Source organism: Monodon monoceros, unplaced genomic scaffold (genome assembly GCF_005190385.1).
Source record: "Monodon monoceros isolate NGI ecotype Baffin Bay Population unplaced genomic scaffold, NGI_Narwhal_1 Super_Scaffold_7, whole genome shotgun sequence".
Classification (NCBI taxonomy): domain Eukaryota; kingdom Metazoa; phylum Chordata; class Mammalia; order Artiodactyla; family Monodontidae; genus Monodon; species Monodon monoceros.
The window spans coordinates 56,474,251-56,498,155 of NW_021703784.1; the positions used below are offsets into that span (position 1 = coordinate 56,474,251).

General features: G+C 41.3%; 1 protein-coding gene and 1 pseudogene across 2 annotated transcripts in view; one reads left to right on the forward strand and one right to left on the reverse strand.

Annotated features, from left to right (window-relative positions):
• The window catches only part of MRPL48 (mitochondrial ribosomal protein L48), a 49,353-nt gene that overhangs the window by 22,564 nt on the left and 2,884 nt on the right, over nt 1–23,905 (reverse strand). Inside the window, exons 2-4 of one of the 2 annotated variants that reach the window (XM_029209652.1) lie at nt 16,587–16,639; nt 15,545–15,582; nt 3,240–3,328 (exon numbers count right to left, since the gene is read on the reverse strand). In XM_029209652.1, the coding sequence (XP_029065485.1) occupies nt 3,240–3,328; nt 15,545–15,582; nt 16,587–16,639 (180 nt within the window). The remainder of the gene's footprint in view (nt 1–3,239; nt 3,329–15,544; nt 15,583–16,586; nt 16,640–23,905) is intronic. The other variant, XM_029209653.1, reaches the window with a different exon arrangement.
• LOC114887787 lies at nt 13,875–14,228 on the forward strand (annotated as a pseudogene).

Sequence of the window (23,905 nt, forward strand, 5' to 3'; positions counted from 1 at the left end):
AACAGAAGCATGAGACAGAATGGGTGTATGAGAAAATGTGCCTGAAGTATAGTGTGCAAAATGGGAAATCACTGAGAAGGAGATTGGGTCTGTGCTGAGAGACCCGAAATCCCACTGAGGATACAGAAAAAATGGTTTGCTATCATCCCCCATGCTGCCACCCAAGAGGAAGCTTTGTTTTCACCTCTCTTCTCACTAAACTCCTCAGAGAAGCATCAAGGACAAGGGCACAGGACGGAGGGATGGAAACCAACCTATAAACCAACCTATAAACCAGGCCATGCAAGATAGAGATAAAACCAGTATTGACAAGGAAAGCTGAGGTGAGGTAGATGTGCCTTTTCCTTCCCAAGGTTCAGGAGTCATAAGGCTGAGTGTGGAACCTTTGGAAGGAGGAGTGAAGAGATTATACCAGCAGAAAAGGGACAAGGGTTGGCCACTTTGTGCATGAGAATTAACTCTTGTCTCAGGGATGTAGGGCTCAAGAGAGTAGAGGAGCCAGCCTGAGAGTCAGAGAAGAAAAAATGGGAAAATGGCTGTTTATTGTTTTTTCTAGGTTCTAAGTTCAGGGAAGAAAGGAAGCCAAAAGATGACTTTTCCAGTCCAGTACCCCAAGGGTACAAAAGAGACAGGGACTTGGGACAGAGCCTCTGTAAGCTGGCGGATGAAAGTTTTCATTGTGCTGTTCCGTGCAGGAAGTGAGGAGCCTCTAGCAGCTTCCATCACCATCCAGCCCTATTGTGCTAGCCACCCTGGAACAATGAATGACATCAGAGAAAAGCCTACAGCCCTAACAAAAGGGAGCATCACTCCCTTCAAGCAACCAAGGTCATCTGGAGGCAGCTGTTTGCAGAGAATGGGTTGTTTGCCAGCTCTGATTTACAAAACCTCGGGGCAGCTCCAATAACCACATTTAGGTTCAGCTCAGTCAATATTTATTGTCCTCTACTTGATGCCAGGCTTTGTGCTGGACACTGGGGATACAGAAAAAATATGAGACATGGCCTCTACCCTGAGTATGCTCATCATCTAGGAGGAGAAACAGTCATCAAAACAGGTGGTTAAAACAGAGCAGCAAGTCCTAGGATAGAGGAAGCACAAGGAACTCCAGCAGCTCATGGTAGGACAAGTAACCCAGTGCAGGGAATCAGAGGTTTCTCAGAAGGAGAGATCTGTTCTTCCCCTCCTCATCCTGCTTCCTCAATGGGATTTAGATGTTCAGAATGTATTGGCCAAGTGAAGAAGGAGAGCAGGTCTTCCAAGTAGACAGAAGAGCAGGTGAGAGGTCTCAAAACAGTATGATGGGGCTTCCCTGGTGGCGCAGTGGTTGAGAGTCCGCCTGCCGATGCAGGGGACACGGGTTCGTGCCCCGGCCTGGGAAGATCCCACATGCCGCAGAGCAGCTGGGCCCGTGAGCCATGGCCGCTGAGCCTGCGCATCCGGAGCCTGTGCTCCGCAACGGGAAGAGGCCACAGCAGTGAGAGGCCCGCGTACTGCAAAAAAAAAAAACCCAGTATGATGATTTGAGTATGGTATCCATGAGATGGGAGAGGAGGCTGGAGAGAAATATGGGACAGATGGCATTAGACATGCCATTAAGCTTCCTTTTATAACAAGCCAAGGAGTGGGCCAGAGCATGGTATATACAGAAAATTATCTATGAGGGAGGATCCCAAGAAATTTAAAAAAAACAAAAAACTCACACCCAAACAAAACTAATTTTATTTTCTGCTAATTTATGTGAGACTTTTAGAAGGGGGATATAGCAAAATAAAACAACTCCAAGAACTTACTCTGAGGTGTCACAACTCGGAAAGGGTGTAAATCACTCCTTCTTCTGAATTTTAAATAGCACTTTGTATCTTCCTTTCAGCACTTGTCACTTTCTGCTTGGGAGCATAATTATTTGTGTCTTATCTCTAGTGGTTTATCAGCTCCCTGTGAGCATGAACCAGGTCTTGTTCATTCATACTACAAAATTTTATTGCAACTCAGTCTGAAAAGGCAAGGCACCCCCAACAGTACCTAGCACATAATAGATGTTTGAAAAATGTATCATAGCATTATGGAGTTACATGATATCAGAGCTGAAAGACTCTTGAAGATATTCTAATCCAGAGTTTCTCAAACTTTGTGAGGAGTCTGACAAGAGCTATGGACTCTCTTCCCAGAAAAAGTCACACATAGAAAACATTTTACATATAATTTCAGGACCTGCCATGCCCAAAGAGGTTAGGTTAACTTACCCCAAATCACAAAACTAATAACTGGCAGAACCAAGCCTAGAACACAAGTTTCCTGGTTCCCAATTCAGTACTCTTCTCATCACAAAGGAACAATTTTAGTAGGGCTGTTTCCTGCTGGGAAGGTGCCTGATACAAGCCTCAGGTGTGGCAACATTCCTGTCCTGAAATTCCTTGATATAAGGATGTTGCTCAGGAGAACTTGGCAAGTTTAGTGGCTTCTGAGGCCCAAATGCAGTGGTACTGGACTTCTGCCAAGGTGAGAGAGGCAATGGGAGATGTGCGGGGTTGCATGGGAGCATCGAACTAAGCCAAAGAACCAAAAGCGATGTTGAAATCTCCCCAAGTAGAACAGCAAAATCTTCCTAACTATACTGTTTACAGGAAGTGATAGAATCGTGACTCAAAGCTAGACTGTCTGACTTTCAAGCCAGTTTTGTGTCCATCCCACTACAAAATCCTCTGCAAATGCACAAAAAATCCAACCACCACAGAAGCAATCCTTCAGCTGGAGCCAAAGAAATAGGCTAAATAATCTTACAATGCTTAGAAATAACTCCCAGTTATCTGTGATAATGGATTAAAGAAACACATACATATTTTAAATCTGTAAATACTGTAAAAATCAGCTACTTGGCTGAAAATGTGAATCCACCTCTATGTGCCACAAACCATTCATTCAACTGAACTGAACATATTTCCATTGTGAGGTCCCTATTAAACTAAGTACTAAGAAGATATTTTCTTTACGTGTCACAAATAATAAAACCAAAGAATTTGCTTTTCACTGTGATAACCTGGCCTAGGGACAAGATTAGGAACCGGCAAAAACATCTCCACTCTGGATCATATCCAAACTAATTAACTGGAGAGGACTGAGGGACAACCCTCTATCCTTTCTAGCTCCAGTATAATCCAACCTATGCACATCTGACCTTCAGGGTCTTTGTAAAAGCTGCACACTATCCCTTTCTAAAGGACCCCTGCCCCTCTTACCTCTTGTGCTTTAACTAGGTGCTTGTATCTTCCAATGCCATGCGTGGGCTGTGCCCTGTAGTGCCGACTGATGCTCAGCAGAATGCCACCTAAAAGAGAGAAAATAAGACAAACCTGTTTCAAAGCTCCTCCAGGGACAGATAGATCATACATGAGGAGACAAATTCTCCATCGTGAAATGGAATATTTGGGGATAGTGAGCCTCTTGCTGGTTTAAAGAACCAGAGCTATTTCTTGATCCTGAGCTGACACTCGGTTTACCCAATTTTTCTCTCCGTTTGGCCCCTGGACTATATCTAATCCCCACCACCCATCTTTCTTTGAGAAATTCTCTCCTGCTAGAGCCACTGCTGGTAGGGGGACAAAATACATTCTCACAGGGCTCTCATTTTCTCCGTTCCTCAACAGGCAATAATCCTTTTGAAGTTTTCCAATGAAGATTGTTCAGAGAAAGAGACAGGTGGCAAATACAACCAGGAAAAAGGACAATCACAGATTTCCACAGTTTTTTAAACTATCTAATTTGCTTTATTTGTGTTGATATGTAATAATCTCCAACAGACTTTGTTAAGTGAATAACAATAAAAACTAAAAACCTAAGGTACAGAACAGTGTGTATGTGAAAAATAGGATCTGTATACACATATTCACTGTGGCAGACCCAGAGATATGCCACCCACATTCCCTTCAAAGAAGGACTTGCTGATATATACATATTCTCCTTTAATCCTCATTATTTTTATCTTCATTTACAAATAAAGAAATTGCAGCTCAAAAAACTAGGAATTGGCCAAGGTCAACCAGCAAGTAAAAGGCAGAACTGCAATTTAAACCCAGGTCTATGTGACTGAACAGCCTGTTCTCAGATGTGTTATAACATTTGAATTTCTGGAATACAAAATCTAGCTAGGGACTTCCCTGGTGGTCCAGTGGTTAAGAAACCACCTTCCAATGCAGGGGATGTGGCCTTGATCCCTGGTTGGGGAACTAAGATCCCACATGCCGCGGGGCAACTAAGCCCAAGCGCCACAACTACTGAGCCCGTGCACTCTGAAGCCCATGAGCCACAACTAGGGAGCCTGCGTGCCGCAACTAGACAGCCCACACACCACAACTAGAGAGAAGCCCACGCAACGCAACGAAAGATCTCACATGCCACAGCAAAGATCCCGCGTGCCGCAACTAAGATCCGAGGCAGCCAAATTGAAAAAAAAGAAAATCTAGCTAGACTTGATCGTTTCCATATCTGATATCAGCTCCTTATCTCTACCCTTCACTGGAACCAGCCCTACACAGCTCTGTTATGTCTGTCTGTCTCTCTTGCTTGTTCCCTACCTTCTGGAAAAGTACTAGTCCTAGGTTCTGCTCCCTTCCCTCCCAGCTCCTGTGGTCCTGCATCTCCCCAGGGCCACCACTTTGTGGGGGGCTAAACACAAAATGGTGTGGAAAAGTCTAATGACATCAAGTGAAATGTTTCTTAAGCTTCTCTTTTCTAAAATGTGCTTCCAAGCAGGTCTGCTCTGTGCCAGGCCAATCAAGAATCGTGGCTTCGGAGACTTTCCCTATGTTTACAATCCACAGTACTTCATCAAGACAACCCTGGTATATCATGGTTCCCTTCCATGATGTGCATTAGTCCACATTTACTATTATATGCCAACAACTGAATAGATACTGGGACAGTTACAAAGATGACTAAAATATACTACTTTCCCTAGAGACACTCAATGTGTACTGGGGAAGGATGATGGGAAAGCAGATAATTACCGTATAGTGTACAAAATACTTTAATGGAGATGAGAGCAAGGAACTTAGAGGAAAGAACCACTAACTCCACCTTAGGGGTGAGCGGGGAGAAGTGGAAGATGGTACAGAGGAATAGGTTCAGGGAGGTAACAGCTGAATTCTTTTTTTTTTTTTTAAGTCAGTTTTCTCATCTTTATTATTTATTTGGCTGCATCAGGTCTTAGTTGCGACACGCAGGATTTTCGCTGCAGCACGCAGGATCTTTCGTTGCAGCGCATGGGCTTCTCTCTAGTTGTGGCGCACAGGCTTATTTGCCCCGAGGCATGTGGGATCTTAGTTCCCTGACCAGGGATCGAACCCACGTCCCCTGCATTGGAAGGCGGATTCTTAACCACTGGACCACCAGGGAAGTCCCAACAGCTGCATTCTTGAAAGAGGAGTAAGAGTTTAACACGCATGGAAGAAGGAGGCATTTTTGGCAGAGGCTTCCAAAGAGCACTGAACATAACTGAGCTATCTTCTTGGCCACAGTCCCAGCTGACTCTTTGAGGCTTTAGGTTCCAGACTCTGCAACCTGGGGCCCCGCCCAAACAGCTGATATCCAAATCCCCTTGATTGGGTACACAGCCATCCTCAGATCAGAGCCTTGAAAATTAATCCATCCCAAAAGATTTTATTATGACTTTAAAACATGACCTCCTAAAAAGCACTGAACTCTCCAAAGCATGTTTACTCATTCAACAAATATTTATTACTACCCACTGGGGTAGCCAGAAACAATTATAGCCTCACAACCATGTGAATGGCACACACTAGAGTTGTGCAATGTACAAACAACCCAATATCCATGGCAGGCCCAGGTTGGTACCAACCACTGCCCTAGATGCTGGAGCTGTAACAATGGGCAAAGACAAAGTCCCTGCAATACAGAATCTATGATCTAGTGGCGAGACAGTAATATCAATGCAGGTGATAAGGGCTACCTACAATAAGGGCTATATACATGAGAGAGGCACTAAGGCTGGACTTGTGGTGTCAGGAAAGGATTCTTAGAGCAGGTGGCTTTTAAGTAAAACCTGACAGATGACTAGGAGTTAGAGAGAACACAGTATGGGGAGGGGAAGACCCAGAGAGAGAATTTCAAGGCAGAGTATAAGCAGCAGGGTGGCAAGAGATGAGCTTACAGAAACAGGCAAAAAATTTAGGAAGGGCTTAATTATTCAGTACTTATGATGTGCCAGACACTGTGCAATGAGGTGAAGATATAACAGGGGACAAGGCCAACAAAACTCAGCTTATGGAGCTTATAGTCTAGTAGGAGGAGGGAATCATTAATGGAGGAGGGAATAGTCACAAAATAAACATGAGGGCTTCCCTGGTGGCACAGTGGTTGAGAGTCCGCCTGCCAATGCAGGGGACACGGGTTTGTGCCCCGGTCCGGGAAGATCCCACATGCCGCGGAGCGGCTGGGCCCGTGAGCCATGGCCGCTGAGCCTGCGCGTCCGGAGCCTGTGCTCCGCAACGGGAGAGGCCACAACAGTGAGAGGCCCGCGTACCGCAAAAAATAAATAATAAATAAATAAATAAATATGAAATTACAAATTGTGATGAATGATAAAAAGCGCTATGGCAATACAATCAGTGGATCTATTTTAGATTGGAATACCTGGAAAGGCCTCTAAAAAAAAATGACATGTGAACTGAAACCAGATTTCAGAGGAAAATAGTAATAGTGGTTATCCCCAGGGAGAAGTGGCTAGACGGCAGGAGAGAGAGACTTACTGTTGACTTTATACTCATGTATCTTTTAAAACTTGTTCCATGTACATGCATTATCTACTCAAATAAATAAATAAAATAAATTGAGACCTGAAAGGCAGATAGGAGTTTATTAGGTAAAAAGATAGAGAATGAATATTCCAGGCAGTGGGAATAGCGTGTGCAAGGGCCCCAGAGGGGGACGCAGATTGGCACATTCAAGGAACAAAAAGACTGTCCATGTGGCTGAAGCAAAGTGAGAGGGGCTGAGTGCACCAGAGATTAGGGCAGTGGATTGGAACCCACCACTCTGAGCCATGTTAAGGGTTTGGATTTCATGCTGAACAGCGGAGAAATTATGTCTAATGTGTTTTTAAAAGATCACTTTGGTTGTTGTGGGTGGAAGGTGGTTGGAGGGGGAGTGTGGATGGAAGTTCAAGCAAAGATTCAAGTAGTATCCTTGGCTGAGTTGTTGTTGTTAGTCTTCCTGTATCCACACCCCCCCCTCTATTCCATCCTTTAAAGCTGACAAATTAATCCTTCTAAAACACAAACCTAATCATGTTATTCTCTTTCATTAATTCAACAATTTATTCACTGCACACACACAATTTTTAAAAAGGACTTACTCTGTGCCAGGCACTGTATCAGGCACTACAGTAACACCAATAAATGAGACAAGGAAGGTCCTTGCTATATTTCAAAATGTTTGATGATTTTCCACTGCCTGAAGTTCATACTCCTTAGGCAAGCATTTAAGAGTCTCAATTTTATAATCTAGTTCCAACCACTTCACGTCCTCACTCTCCATCCTCCAGGCTTTTAAAACCTTGCTTCTCAGCCACAGAGCTACACTTGCCATTCTGTATAAACCATGCAGTTCTCATGCCTCTGTGTGGTGCTGGGCTGTCCCCCATGCTGGGACTGCACCTCTCTGACTGGTGATATCCTTCACAGCCTCCATGGCCAGCTTAAATGTCGTCTCTGTGCTGCCCTAAACATACAAACATCATCAAGAGTTTACAGTTGCAGCTCTCCCATGCCTCCATTATATAGTAAAATATTTTGTGTAAATTAAAAAACAACAACAACCCAGGCACTCATCACCATCTTTAAGTACACAGAAATTCAATCACCCACCAGTGGTTTCAAGTAGCAGAACCAAAAGTGATCTTTGAGATGATGACACATCTTAGGTGAAAATGCCACAAATGCTTGCCTCAGCCTCTAATCTACTGGAATTCCTTGGCACGGAGGCATTTTCAAATTTAGTTTGGGGCAATTTCTATAATTAGAGCAGTTGGTTAATTAAGAAGCTGGTTCAAACTACTGTTAAATTAACCCTTTTCTCTCTTAAATGAAAGGTTTTTGGTCAAATTACCAGTGGTTAAACTGCTTAATTAGTTGTTTTAATTATAAAATTTACAAGTTTGAAAGCTTCTGATTTCCATTAAGTTCAACTGAATTTTTTCCCCTGCTTGTGTCATTAAGCTGGTTTCCTGCTGTCATATTAACATTGCAGCCTCCTGAGAGAAAAGGCAACTCTTTTTGTTGAAGAAGATACAAAACCCCATGATTTCAAAAGGAGGCTTTGAAAATCTTTGTTAGTACAATTATAGAATGTAATCATGTATTGACTTCTCCCACAACACATCCCTTCCCTTTATATATGCCAGAGCCAACTGTCCTTCAATGTCCTTGTTTACTAAACTGGGAACTAAACCCATCAATCCAGGATGGGGATAAACAACTTCATTTTAATTATTTCTCCTTCAAAATTAGAACAAGCATTTTGGCAGGGCTATGCAGGAGGGAAAGAGGAAAAAGCTGGGGTAACCCCAGCCAAGAGTCTAATTACAGGATATTTTCTCCATCCAATACACATCCCTGAAGGGCAGATACACCCCAGCACGTGGCAAATGGTATGTGCTCAGTAAGCATTGGAGTGTTTTTGTTTGCTTGTTTTGTTTTGAAATTCTAGAGATATTTTACCAAGACAATCTGCAATGATTTGGCTCTGGCGGCTACCCACTTTTTTCAAAATCTCTTTTCAAACTTCTTTCAATTTAGAATTTCTAATTACACTGAACTATTTGGACTTGAATGTACCATGTTTTTTTAAAAAAATAAATTTATTTATTTTTGGCTGTGTTGGGTTTGCATTGCTGCGTGTGGGCTTTCTCTAGTTGCAGCGAGCGGGAGCTACTCTTCGTTTTGTGATGCGCGGGCTTCATTGCGGTGGCTTCTCTTGTTGCGGAGCATGAGCTCTAGGCACGCGGGCTTCAACAGTTGTAGCATGCAGGCTCAGTAGTTGTGGCTCGCGGGCTCTAGAGCGCAGGCTCAGTAGTTGTGGTGCACGGGCGTAATTGCTCTGCGGCATGTGGGATCTTCCCAGACCAGGGCTCGAACCGCATCCCCTGCATTGGCAGGCAGATTCTTAACCACTGAGCCACCAGGGAAGTCCTGAATGTACCATGTTTTGATGACTCCACCTTTTTGCTCATGCTATAATAAGAAGAGTCTGAGTTCCCTTCATTTAACCTCTTTAGACCTCTTTATATATTTACTTCTACCTCTCCATGTATGTTTAAATCAGTAAGAAAAAGATGGTTACTACAATGAGGCCCATCCCTTAGAGAGAGCAGCTGGGATGGTACCCAGGGCCCACAGAGAGTATGATGTGTAAAGGTAGGAACAGGACACTGCTTCCTACTCTTCTTTTCCGAACACCATTATAATTCAATTTTGAAATTTCTGACTTTAAAGAAATCTCAAAGACACATGAAAAATGCCAACAAAGCTGTGTCCTTTCAAAGAGAATTACTTTGGCATGCTGATATTGGTGAGTTACCCTGGGTCTTGGAGCCTTCTAGGCACTGAGATTCCACAATTGAAATGGGCAAAGGAAAGGATAAATGGCCAGTAAATGTATGAAAATATGTTCAACCAGCTAGTAATCAAAGACATGCAAATTACAAATACAAGGGATGGCATTTTTTAACTTATTAATATTAACAAATATTAAAAAAATAACAATGTTGATGAGTGTATAGAAAGGGATTCTTAAATACCAAAAAACTATAAAATGGTACAATCTTTCCAAAGAGCAATTTGGCAATACACATCAATAGCTTTAAAAATGTGCATTTTGGGACTTCCCTGGTGGCACAGTGGTTAAGAATCCGCCTGCCAATGCAGGGGACATGGGCTCGATCCCTGGTCCGGGAAGATCCCACATGCTGTGGAGCAACTAAGCCCGCACGCTGCAACTACTGAGCCCACGTGCCACAACTACTGAGCCTGTGTGCTGCAACTACTGAAGCTTGCATACCTAGAGCCCGTGCTCGGCAACAAGAGAAGCCACCACAATCAGAAGCTCACGCACCGCAACAAAGAGTAGCCCCCGCTCGCCACAACTAGAGAAAGCCTACGTGCAGCAACAAAGACCCAGTGCAGCCAAAAAAAAAAATTAAAATGTGCATTTCCTTTGACCCAACAATTAGACTTTTAGAAATATATCCTATGTAAATAATCATAGAAGGGCAGAAATACTAATGTACAGGGATGTTTATCGTAGTGTTGTTTACATTGCAAGATTTTGGAGACAACTTAAATTTCTCCAAATAGGAAGCTGTTTGAGTAAATTGTTACTGTCCCTACCTCTCTTTTCAAAAGGATCTTTTATTCAATTGGACTTTTTCAACAGCATTTAACATGCCCCATTTAATCCAGTTTCAAAAGCAAAATAAAACAAAAAACTACCTCGGAATCAGAAACTAAAATATACCTCAAAACTACAGTAACCAGTAGTATTAAAACAGCTTGGTACTGGTATCAAATATACAGACAGATCTATAAAACAATACTAAGTTACAATACAGTAGTTCTAGATCCATATGGAAACTTAGTATATGATAAGGTGACATTCTCAAATCTATGGGGAAAAGATGGATGTTCCAATAAATGTTAAAACAACTGGCTATGGGAGTTCCCTGGCGGTGCAGTGGTTAAGAATCCGCCTGCTAATCCAGGGGACATGGGTTCGAGCCCTGGTTGGGGAAGATCCCACATGCCGCAGAGCACCTAAGCCCATGCGCCACAACTACTGAACCTGCGCTCTACAGCCCGCGAGCCACAACTACTGAGCCCACATGCCACAACTACTAAAGCCCACGTGCCTAGTGCCCGTGCTCCACAACAAAGAGAAGCCACGGCAATGAGAAGCCCACGCACTGCAACGAAGAGTAGCCCCCACATGCCGCAACTAGAGAAAACCCACGCACAGCAACAAAGACCCAATGCAGCCAAAAATAAATTAATTAATTAAATAAATTTTAAAAAAGAACTTTCATTAAAAAAAGGAACTATATAAAAAGTTCTTACAAATCAAAAATGAAAAAGCAAACAATTCAAAAGAAAAATGGGCAAAAAATATGTGCAGGCAGTTCACAAGAAATACAAATGGCCAAAAAAATATGAAAAGATGACAAACTTTCTCAAAAAATGCAAATTAAAATGAGACATAATTTTCACCAGGAAAAAAGTAAGATGTTTTGTAAAACCCAGTTTGGGCCAGAAAATAGAAATGTAAATTAATACAACTTCTCTGAAGGGCAATCTGACAATACTTACCAAAATTTTCAACTGACAACCCATTGACTCAGCAATTTCAATTCCAGGAATTTAACAAATGTACAGAACAAGTTTATAAAGATGTATAGAAACAGTTGTTGCAGCATTTTTTGAAATAACAAAAACTAAAAACAAGCTAAATGTCCAGCATTAGAACATATATGTTAATATACGCATAAAACTTTCCTGAAAAATATACAAGAAACTGCTATCGACACATACCACTGAGGATTGAGACTAGGTGGGTAATAGAAAAAAATTCAATCTTTCATCATACATCCTTTTGTCAATTTATATTTATTTTTACCATTTGCATACTTTTATAAATTTTAACAGTTGATAATTTTAATATATTTTTAAAACCTTCCTCGGAATACATATCAGTTCAAAATGAACTTTTTCTCTGGTTATGGGATAAGGGATGATACCAAGAGTAGGGAATAAATGGGTCTTGACCATAATCCTTATTTTTAATATACAAGAAAAAAAATGAAAGTCTAACAAAATGTTAATAATTGCCAAATCCGGGTTTATTTGACATATCACCCTTTTCACTTTTTTATAACTTTTTATATCTTTCAAAATTAAAAGTATAATTAAGAGAAAAATAACCATCAAAAAAAGTCTTTCCTTAATCCCACATCCCTCTCCAGCTCCTGCCAATTCTCTCTCCTCCCATTCAAAGACAAACTTCTTAAAGGTACTGTCTGTAATAGCTTTCTCTAACTCCTGAACTCCCATTCACCTGTCAATGCAGTTGATTTCCACAACAGACCTCACCACACCTACACAGATACTACTCTCCCTAAGGTCACCTCTATGTTGTCGAAACCAAGGAACATCGTTAGTTCATGTCTTTTGCGATCCCCTCTCAGCAGCACACAGCTGAAACTGTAACGTGATTAACCACTCTTTCCTTCCTGAAACACTCTCCTTTTGGCTGCCATGAAACTATACTAACCTGGTCTTCTCCTACCACGTTGGCCTCCCTTTTCAAGCTCATTAGCCATATCTTGCACCCTCTACCCAATTTTTTAATGTTGGAGTTCCTCAGGGCCTGATCCTTGGGCCTCTTCTCTACTTGTTCTCCTCAGGTAGTCTCATTCATTCCCAAGACTTCAATTAAAATCAACAATATGATGACTTCCAAATTCACAGTTTCATCCCAGACCTATATTCTGAGCTCAAGATCAGTGCCTCCAATGGACTACTTAGTATATCTTCCTCACAAGTACTCCAACTCAACATGTTCAAAACCAGACTCAGATTCTTACCCTACAAGTTGTTCCATTTAAGGCAGTATATTCAAAATTATTATGTAGATATTTGTTTATTTATTATAGTAGAAACATGTTCACCATAGATTAAGTAGAAAAAAAAGATTATGAAGCATTATATATAATTTGTTCCCATTACTGCAAGACAAAAAAATACACACACACACACACACGCACATGCACACGCACACACAGAAAGAGAGAAAGAAATGCCTAGAAAAAGACCTGGTAGGATATACTCCAGAATGTTAAGCAATAATCTCTGGATGGTAGGATTACAAGTGATTTTTATTTTCTTCAGCTTCTTCATGTGTGTATTGTGTGTGTGTTTATTTTCCATATTCTCTAAAATGGCTGCTTTTCACTTTTATGATCAGATTTTCTTAGGTTTTTTTTTTCCTCTCCTGATAGGATGCAATATGAAGTACAGAGCATCAGTTATTAAGTTTTCTTGCTAAAATTGTGTAACTTGAATCTAGAAAAGCTTTTAGATGTAACTTCTAGTTTGTAGGAAAGGAATAGAACATATTATAAAATACCGCACAGAAACAATCAAATTAAAAAGGGAGGAAATTTTATGTCAAATGGTCTAGCCTAATCAAAAAGCAACTGTTGTAGAAATAAAATAGTGAAAGCTCTGTTCTGCATTAAAGGTGACATCATAGCAAAATGCAAAGCATGAACCATCATTGGCTCTTGGTCATAAACAACCCCATAAAAGACTTTTGGGGGACAACTGGGGAAATGGATAGAGTATTAGATGACATTGGGGCATTATTATTAATTTTCTTCAGGGAGATAATGCTATTGTGGTTCTTTAATAGAATGTAGAGAATATCCTTGTTTCTAGAAATGCATGCTTAAGTATTCAGGGGTGAAGTATCATAACATCTGATCAAGAAAACTAACGTGGGGGCTTCCCTGGTGGCACAGTGGTTGGGAGTCCGCCTGCCAATGCAGGGGACGCGGGTTCGTGCCCCGGTACGGGAGGATCCCACATGCCGCGGAGCGGCTGGGCCTGTGAGCCATGGCCGCTGAGCCTGCGCGTCCGGAGCCTTTTCTCCGCAATGGGAGAGGCCACGACAGTGAGAGGCCCACGTACCGCAAAAAAAAAAAAAAAAAGAAAGAAAGCTAACGTGGGTGCGTGCGCCCTCGGGCCACTGCGCCCGGGCCCTAACTCCCTCTCCGTCCTCCCTGCTCCCCAGGCCAGTCGGCCGCAGCCATGGCGCCCAGCCGTAATGATATGATCCTGAAGCCCCACTTCCACAAGAACTGGCAGCGGCGCGTAGCCACGTGGTTCAACCAGCCGGCGCGCAAGATCCGCAGGAAGACCTCAGCCCCCAAGAAGGGAGACAGCTCTGCTGCAAAGCTCAAATTGGCCACCCAGCTGACCGGACCAGTCATTCCCATACGGAACATCTACAAGAAGGAGAAGGCCGGAGTTATCACAGAGGAGGAGAAGAACTTCAAGGCCTTCGCCAGTCTCTGCATGGCCCGCGCCAATGCCCGGCACTTTGGCATCTGGGCAAAAAGGGCCAAGGAAGCTGCAGAACAGGATGTTGAAAAGAAAAAATAAAGTGCTGTTGGCAACTTGTTATTAAAAAAAAAAAAAAAAGAAAGCTAACATGACAAAATGTTAACAACAGTTGAACCTAAGTAATGGGTACAGAAGTGTTCATTATATTACTCTTTTGGGAAAAAATTATTTCTTATAACACTGTAAGGTTCCAAATGGCAAGGATTATATCATCTTAATTTTGTATCCCCAGCACCTAAAACACAGCCTGGTCCTATAAATGTTTGTTGAGAGAATGAATAAATAAAAAGAAGCACATATTTTGAGAAGCTGGGCTTTAGGCCTGGTAGAAGTGGTGATTCTCTACACATTGACACCATCTTCTGAAATAATTAATGGATGTAAAACTTCTTATGCACTGCATGGCACATACTAGGCACTCAGTAAATGTTAGTTCCCTTCCTTGCTCCCATTCCTTTGTTTCTGTTACTTTTTTTTTTTTTTGGCCACACCACGCGGCTTGCAGGATCTTAGTTCCCTGACCAGGGATCAAACCCGTGCCCCCTACAGTGGAAGTGCGGAGTCCTAACCACTGGACCACCAGGGAATTCCCTGTTTCTGATACTCTTCAGTCAAAAAACAGATGTCATTACTATCCAATGGCTGCTTTGAAATGTGTCACATAATAGACAAAGAAAAATTGGCAAATAATAGGGTTGAAACAGATTGAAATTCATTGAGTTGACCAGATTGAATGAACATTCATTTTGGATAAAATACTGGAAGAAAAGCCTTAGCCTGGTAGATAATGGACATGAAAGACAGGTCTGAAATAGTAGCAATAATAATAATAATAATAACTTTTTTTTTAATATTTATTTGGCTGTGTTGGGTCTTAGTTGTGGCATGTGGGATCACTTTTTAGTTGTGGCATGTGGGATCTAGTTCCCTGACCAGGGATCGAACGTGGGCCCGCTGCATTGGGAGTGTGGAGTCTTAGCCGCTGGACCATCAGGGAAGTCCCAATACTAACTTTTTTTGAGCACTTCATATGTTTTAGCTCACTGAATCTTCAAATAATTCACTGTAGTTTGTACTATAATTCTCATTTTTTAAAGTGAGGAAACCAAGCTATGAGAGGTACTTAAAAGTCACAGAATAGTATGTGGTAGAGTTGGAATCCAAACTTACTACAGAACTCTTGCTCTTAAACCACTACTTTATGTTCTTGCCCTTTGTCCTGTTCCACGTGAGGGGTAGGATTTGGTCCCAGGCACTCTTCTCAAAGATATGTTAGGCATCTTTTTAGACAAAATTATTAGAGTGTTAGAGGGTCACTTAAAGCAGGAAGACTACATCAGGAAATAACTGTTTACCTGCAGAACAGATGGGATTCTCTCCTGAGGTTCTGAACCTAAAAAGAGGAAGAAAGTATGTTGAATACAATTAGATACCCACATCTATTTGCAAAGCTACCAAAACTTGTATGCTCCTCATTAAGGATATATCAATGCTACATATTTCCTTATTTCCTCCTTCTCTTCTTTCCATAAACATTATTAAGTACTTACTATGGGTCAATCTGTTAGGTCCTGAGGATGCAAAAGTAAGTAAAATGTCTCTATCTATGGTCTAGTTGGGAGAGAGATATGTAAACAGATGCGAGCCACAATACAGTGCTGATCCAGAACAAAATCATGTACAAGATTTCGTGGAATACAAAGGAAAGCACGCTCATGAGGGGTGAAACTATTTGAAATGAGGTTTTAAAAATTAAGAACTATTCTCAATTATTTAACCCCACAGGAAAAGCATTCTAGGCAGAGGTATGAAAGTAGTATATCTGGGGAACAGCAAGCAGGTGGATGTGAGTGGCACTTAGGCAGCAAGGAAGGGGACAGGGTAAAAGAGGTAATCAGGGGTCAGGTTATGAAAACCTCAAACACTGTGCTAAGGAGTTTTGTCTGTACTTTGTGTGGGCAGTGGGAAGCTCCTGGCAGTTTAATCACAAAAGTGATTTGATCAAGTTTAAGTTTTAGAAAGTTAACCCTGGCAATAGGTGAGCAATGAATAGGAAGACATGAAACTGAGGGAAGAGGACCAGTGAAGTCGTTCTTGCAATAGCCTTGCATTATTCGAACATATTTCAAAAGCAAGGCTGACAGGATTTATTTAAGAATTAGATGTAGAGTGAGATAAACAACAGTGTCAAGGATGATTCCAAGGATTTTGTCCTGAGCAACTAGATGAATGGAGTTGTCATTTACTGAGAATGGGGAAGGAGTAAGTTTGCAGGGGAGTTAATGCTTGAGATGCTTAGTAAACATGTAAGTGGAGATGATGAAAGAAGAATGCTGTGTGAACCACCTAGTGGAATGCAAATATTAACTATATTTTTACTGTTATTAATATCCTTACCTCAAGAGGGAAAAGGCTTGCTTAAAAATGGTGTCATTCCTCAGACACAGCGCCTACAGCAAAATAGCCATGTTAGAACAATTGTAAGCATTCACAGATCTCCAAGTACCTCTTCACAAAGAGGCTAGAAACCCACAGTACACAAAACAAAATGGAACCAAAGTCTCTTGTCTAGCAAAGAAACTGCCCTACAGTTAATACCAAACATGCAGGCAAACCAAGGCCATCTTCTTTCCTATTCTACCCACTAGAGAAAATGCTCGAAAAACAGAAGCCCAACCCCCCCGCACTACTTGGATTGCTTATTTTTCACCCTATTTCCCCTTTCTAATTTGATTTTTTTTACTTTTTTTTAATACTTATTTATTTATTCATTTTCTTGGCTGCGTCAAGTCTTAGTTACAGCATGTGGGATCTTTCGTTGCAGCATGCGGACTTCTCTTTAGTTGTGGCATGCAGGTTTTCTCTCTCTAGTTGTGGCACACAGGCTTGGGCTCTGTAGTTTGTGGCACATGAGCTCAGTAGTTGTGGCGCGTGGGCTTAGTTGCCCCACAGCACGTGGGATCTTAGTTCCCCGACAAGGGATCGAACCTGCGTCCCCTACATTGGAAGGTGGATTCTTTACCACTGGACAACAGGGAAGTCCCTAATTTATATTTTCTAATATCAATCAACAACTATTATGTATGTGTCAAGCACAGTTGCCATGCAAGGGACTTTCTGAACTCTTCCCTAATTCTCAAAACACTGCAAGGCAATTTTACAGGTGAGGCAACTGAGGCCCATAGAATTTATATTCCAAGAAATTATAGCTAATAAGTGGCTAAGAGGGCTGTTTTACTCCAAAGACTATGCCTCTATTACACCACACTCTCTTAATAATAATAATAATAATAATATAGCAACATGAACAAAACAATAATAATGAGAGGAGGCAGTTTCAGTGGCAGCTTCCCCCACTCTTCACAATCTTACCCCCAACAACCCAGTTATTTTAATCTCACTCTGCCCTGCTGGCACCCACTCAAAAGATCACTGCTATAGGTTTACTAAGAGAGTGCTTAACATAGAGGAGTTCTTTTTATAAAGTAACTAGATAATAAATAATAAATGCCCTTAGGGTCCCATAACACAAAGAGAAAATCCTGTCCACTATGAGGAACAATTTCAGTTCCTTCAACATTTATGTCTTAAAAGCCTATTATGTGTAAAAGCCTTCAGAAACAAAGGAAAGTCTGAGAAACTGTCATAGACAAGAGGAGCCTAAGCAGACATGATGACTAAATATAATATACTGGATGGGATCCTACCTAGACCAGAAAAAGGACACTGGATTTTAAAAAATGAAAGAAATATGAATAAAGTATGGACTTAATAATAATATGTCAATATCAGTTCATTAATTATGAAAAATGTACCATACTAATGTAAGATAATAACAGGGAAAACTGGATATGAAGTATATGGGAATTCTTTGTACTATCTTTGCAACTTTTCTGTAATTCTAAAACTGTTCTAAATTTTATTTTTTTAAAGCCTATCATGGGGACTTCCCTGGTGGTCCAGTGGGTAGGACTCTGCGCTCCCAGTGCAGGGGGCCTGGGTCGATCCCTGGCTCGGGAACTAGATCCTGCATGCATGCCGCATCTAAGAGTTCGCATGGCGCAACTAAGAGTCCACATAACACAACTAGGAAGGCTGCATGCCACAACTAAGAAGCCTGCATGCCACAACTAAGAGCCCGCATGCTGCAACTAAGACCCGGCGCAGCCAAAATAAGTAAATAAATAAATAAATATTTTTTTAAATTAAGAAAAAAAAGCCTGGGCTTCCCTGGTGGCGCAGTGGTTAAGAATCCGCCTGCCAATGCACGGGACACGGGTTCGATCCCAGGTCCAGGAAGATCCCACATGCCGCGGAGCAACTAAGCCCGTGCACCACAACTACCGAGCCTGCGCTCTACAGTCTGCGAGCTACAACCACTAAGCCCGCACACCACAACTACTGAAGCCCGCGTGCTCTAGAGCCCATGCGCTGCAACTACTGAGCCCATGTGCTTAGAGCCTGTGCTCCACAACAAGAGAAGTCACCACAACGAGAAGCACGCGCACTGCAACAAAGAGTAGCCCCCACTCGCCGCAACTAGAGAAAGCCCACGCGCAGCAACGAAGACCCAACGACGCCAAAAATAAAGTTTTAAGAAATAAAAATAAAATTTTTAAAAAGCCTATTATGTGTCAACTACTGTGATGAATATGAAAGGGACTGTAAAAACAAAATATAACAACATGAATGAACTTGGAAACATTATGCTAAATAAAAGAAGCTAGTCACAAAGGGCCAATATTGTATGACTCCATTTATATGAAATAGCCAGAACAGGAAAATCTATAGAGAAAGAAAGACTAGTGGTTGCCTAGGGCTGGGGGGGTCTGGGGAGCTGGGGATGACAACTCAGGGATATGGGTTTTTTTTCTGGGGTGATGAAAATGTTCTAAAATTGATCGTAGTGATGGTTGCACAACTCTATAGATATTAAAAACCATTGAATTGTATACTTTAAATGGACAAATTGTATGATATATGACTTATACCTCAATAAAGCTGTTTAAAAAATGTAAGCACAACCCCTGTCTTATAGGAATTTGAATGGCTGAAGATATGAATACACATTTGTATTAAACAGCTAAGCAATACCACAGTATTATATGATTACGTCAAAATAGGTGGCACAAACAACAAGCACCTCTGGCAGGGAATCCAGGTGTTGATGGCCAGGAGAAGTTCTTAGCTTTTGGGGTGTTACAGATCAGATATTGCTGATAATCTGCCCCAAATCATGAACCTTCTCCCCAGACAAATAAATGTAGACACGAATATACAAAAGTTTGCATACTTAGCACAGGGAACTATATTCTTATAATAACCTATAATGGAAAAGAATATGAAAAAGAATCTATATATATAATATGTGTATATATACATATATATATAACTGAATCACTTTGCTGTACACCTGAAACACTGTAAGTCAACTCTACTTCAATTTTTTTAAATGTAGCAGGTGGGGACTTCCCTGGTGGTCCAGTGGTTAAGACTCCACGCTCCCAATGCAAGGGGCACGGGTTCGATCCCTGGTCAGGGAACTAAGATCCCGCATGCCGCATGGCGTGGCCCCCCCCCCAAAAAAATTAAAATGTAGTATGTAGAATCAAATAAATTAAGTAAGTAAGGGGGGAAAAAGTTTGCATACTACTTCAAGAGATTCACTGAAACTCTTAACATCACCCATAGGCCACTATGCTAAACCAAGAGATCCTCAAGGGCAAGAGTCATATCATCTTCCTGTTGTTTTAGTAAATAAATAAATGATTAGGAAGAAGTGAATGAGTGACAATCATTGCTACCATTTATTACCACCCACATCTAGTTTGTTGAGCACCTACCATGTGTCTAAATCATAATTCCATTACAGGATAAATATTATTATCCCATTTTACAGTTGGGGAAACTGAGATTAAGTAATTTACCCAAAGTCAAACAGCTACTATCAGAACTAGCATAGGATCTTAGGTTTCTCTGACTCCAAAGCCTATAATTTTTCCACTATTCTACACCCTCTCTCCCATAAATGAATGTGTTAGTGTTTAGGAATTTAGGGGGGAAAATGATCAAATTTAGGAAAAGTCTCCCAGAGAATGTGAGGTCATGAAGATTGGGAAGGATAGAAGGACAAAGTATGTAGACAATCCTAAAAATGACAATTAAATCAGATACTAAAAGACTTTGTAAACATGTGTACAATATGCTTAACCTTTTACTGGCCAGCATAAAAGACAGAGCAGGCAACTGGGAGCCCCAGGACACAGGAGCTCTGGCTGGCTCTGCCCCCACTGGTCACCATACTAGTGATTGGCTAGTAATTTTCCCCTCTCTGGACTTAGAACAGATGACTCTAACGTCCCTCCAGGTGCAAGATCTATCAACCACGACAAACAGAATAGAAATCAGAGTGAACAGAATGTATTCTTAAATGGGTCACTTCATACAGAAGAGGTATTGGATGGGAAGAAAGATCTAGATGAGACTGATTTTTCCTCACTTTAATTGTTCAGATTTCTCAGTCTCCACAATAGCTATGGATTTAATTATCTAAAAGCCAAACCTTTTTAAGGGTTGACAACTGTCTGGAAGACATTCAAACTGTGGTGTGAAATCTCCCTTTCAGCTCTGAGAAATGTGCTTCCTCTCCCCTGCAATGTTTGGCATCATTTATCAGGACAAAAGTAATCTATTTTGGGACTGTATCCACAAATACTCTCTCCCCGCAGTCAGCTAATGAAGAGCAGCTCCAGCTCCGGACCAAATGGAAGAGAAGGCCAGTGACTCTACTGAATGAATGAATGAGGACAGAGCTGTTGCAGTGGGTTACAAAAATACTTGTCCCATGAGCTCGGGAGTCAGGAACCAGAAAAGGACTACACAGCTACTTAAGAACTGAAGTCACGGGGCAAAATCTATGGTGTGTGAGTAACTTCAGACACCAGAGCCCTGGGGTGGATGGTGACAGAAGTGGGTAAGAGGCCCATGAGGCAAGCAACTGTCTTATGAATATTAACAGAATATATTTGTATATTAACAAATATTATTTAAAATAGCATTGTTACTATCACTTATTGAGTACATCCTTTGTACTAAGCACTTTGCTCAATCTTTACACTAATCCTCTAATAGAGGCATTGAAATAATTGCCTCTATTTATAAAGGAAAAAACAGAGGCTTAGGTAAATTGCCTAAAGTTATAGGTTTGGTAAGAGGTGCCAAGAATTCAAACCAAATCTAACTCTAAAACCCATGTTTTCCATTCTGCCATACTACCTCTCAAAAGAACAATACCAATTTAATAGAAGTGAAATTCATATAATAATGATAATAATAATAGCCTAAATAATCCTACCATTTGTTGAGAACCTGCTTTATGCCAAATATCATTTCCATTAACCCTCACAACCATTCTGTGAAGTAGATATTTCTACCCCCATTTTACTGTAAGGAAACCAAAGCTCAGAAATGTTAATTAATATGTCTGATGCACACAGCTAATAAGTGGTATTCAAGCTGACCTTTTCCTAAATTCTTGCGAAATTGATTGTTTGTAATTTTTTCTTTGGCCATTCTCTTCTGAATGTGTTTAATATGGTGACTATCAAAGCCCGTCTTTGCACTGAGTCTTTACGGCAGTTAGAAACACAGGTTATAGATTCACACAGACCTGGGTTTGAATATCAGCTCCTCCATGTTACTAGCTGTATGATCTTTCGCAAGTCACTTAAGAAATACTTGGGGCTTCCCTGGTGGCGCAGAGGTTGAGAGTCCGCCTGCCGATACAGGAGATACGGGTTCGTGCCGCGGTCCGGGAAGATCCCACATGCCGCGGAGCGGCTGGGCCCGTGAGCCATGGCCGCTGAGCCTGCGCGACCGGAGCCTGTGCTCCGCAACAGGAGAGGCCACAACGTACCTTTTCGCGTACCGCGAAAAAAAAAAAAAAAAGAAATACTTGGCCTCACATACTATATCATTTCATTTATATGAAATGACCAGAACAGACAAATCCATAGAGACATAAAGTAGATGAGTGGTTACCAGGCGGTGGGCAGAGGGGGGAATTGAGGAGTAAATGCTTATGGGTACAACGTTTCTTTTTAGAGTGATGAAAATGTTCTGAAATTAGTGATGATGGCTGAACAACTTTATGAATATACTAAAAACCACTAAATTATCCACTTTAAAAGGGTAAATATCATGGTACGTGAATTATATCTCGATTTTAAAAAGAAAGAGAGAGAGATTGAGAGGAAGGGAGGAAGAAAGGAATATCTGGCCTCACACCATATTGCTGGATGGCACTTCTAGGCCACAGCTGAGCTCTGTTAAGCCCAATTCCCTACCTTCCTCCAGGACTAAAATGTTTCAAAACAACTGTGGTCACTGAAATGTAAGCCCAATCCCCTACCATCTCCCCAACTCTCATCCCCATACTTCTCACACTCTCCCTTGATACAAGCTCCCTTGCTTCTCTCCCTTCCAATTTCCTCTGGGCCCTCTGGAACTCCAAACGTGTTCTCATTTCAGGGCCTTCGCACATGCTCTCCCAGTCTAAATTCTATTATTCTTTAAGTCTTAGTCGTGTAACATCGCCAAGAAAACTTTCTTGACTGCTCAGACTTACTTGAATTCTGCTGTTATACACACCATATAGCACACAGAATCTTTTTTTTTTTGAGGCATTTATCACAATTAGTTAATTATACTGTTTTTATTGAAGTATAGTTGATTTACAATATTGTGCTAGTTTCAGGTATACAGCAAAAGGTAGTTATATGTTTAATTAGTCTATTTTGCTGGAAATATAAGCTCCTTGAAGACAGGAACTACTACATCCCAGCATCTAGCATACTCTCTGGCACATAGCAAGTGCTCAATAAATATTTGCTGATCAAATTAGTAAATCTCTCCAAACCTCACTTCCTTATCTCTAAACAGGTTATAAAGCAACTCATATAGTAAGAACCTGCTGTATAAAAAAATAAGTTAAATAAATAAAAAAAAACAACTCATAGAGTTGTTGATACTATTAAATTAGATATTATATGAAAAGGACTTAGCAAGTGCAAGGCACATTGTTAACGGTCAAATTGGGAGCAGTGGTGATTGTTCATTTCCTCATTTATTAAACAATATGTACTTTAGTATGTGACAAGTGCTGAAGATAAAACCATGAACAAAATAGAGAAATGTCCCTGTCCTCCAGAACTTACAGTCTAGTAGTGACCAGGAAATAGCCAACTTCTTGACCATTTTGCTGGGCTTTTGGACTCCCTGCCCTGCTAGGCCCTCTGAAATTTCTGCCCTCCTGTTTCATATCTTCTTATGTCCTCCTAATTCATGTCTGTTGATTTGTCATTTTTTTCAATCCTCACTGCTATTTGTTCATATGAACTCTGCTCCATGTTAGCCTTCAGTGTTTCATTTGAAAACATCTTACTATGTGATCAGTCCCCAAGGTTGCTCCCTCTGGGCTGGTAAGGCTAGCATATCTTTTGTGATCACCACCCCTCCCCTAATCATATCCTTGTGGTTCAAGGGTATGGTAATCCCCGAAAAGAATGGTAATCTGAGGGTGAGTGACATCCAGACCTGAGCTTGACACTCCAACACCATCCATTTTCTCTGCAAAGTAACTCAGCAGGTGAGTCACTACCAATTCCCTGTGCATGTTGACTTCCACAGGCACCATCCTTCCATCTTGATCAAATAAT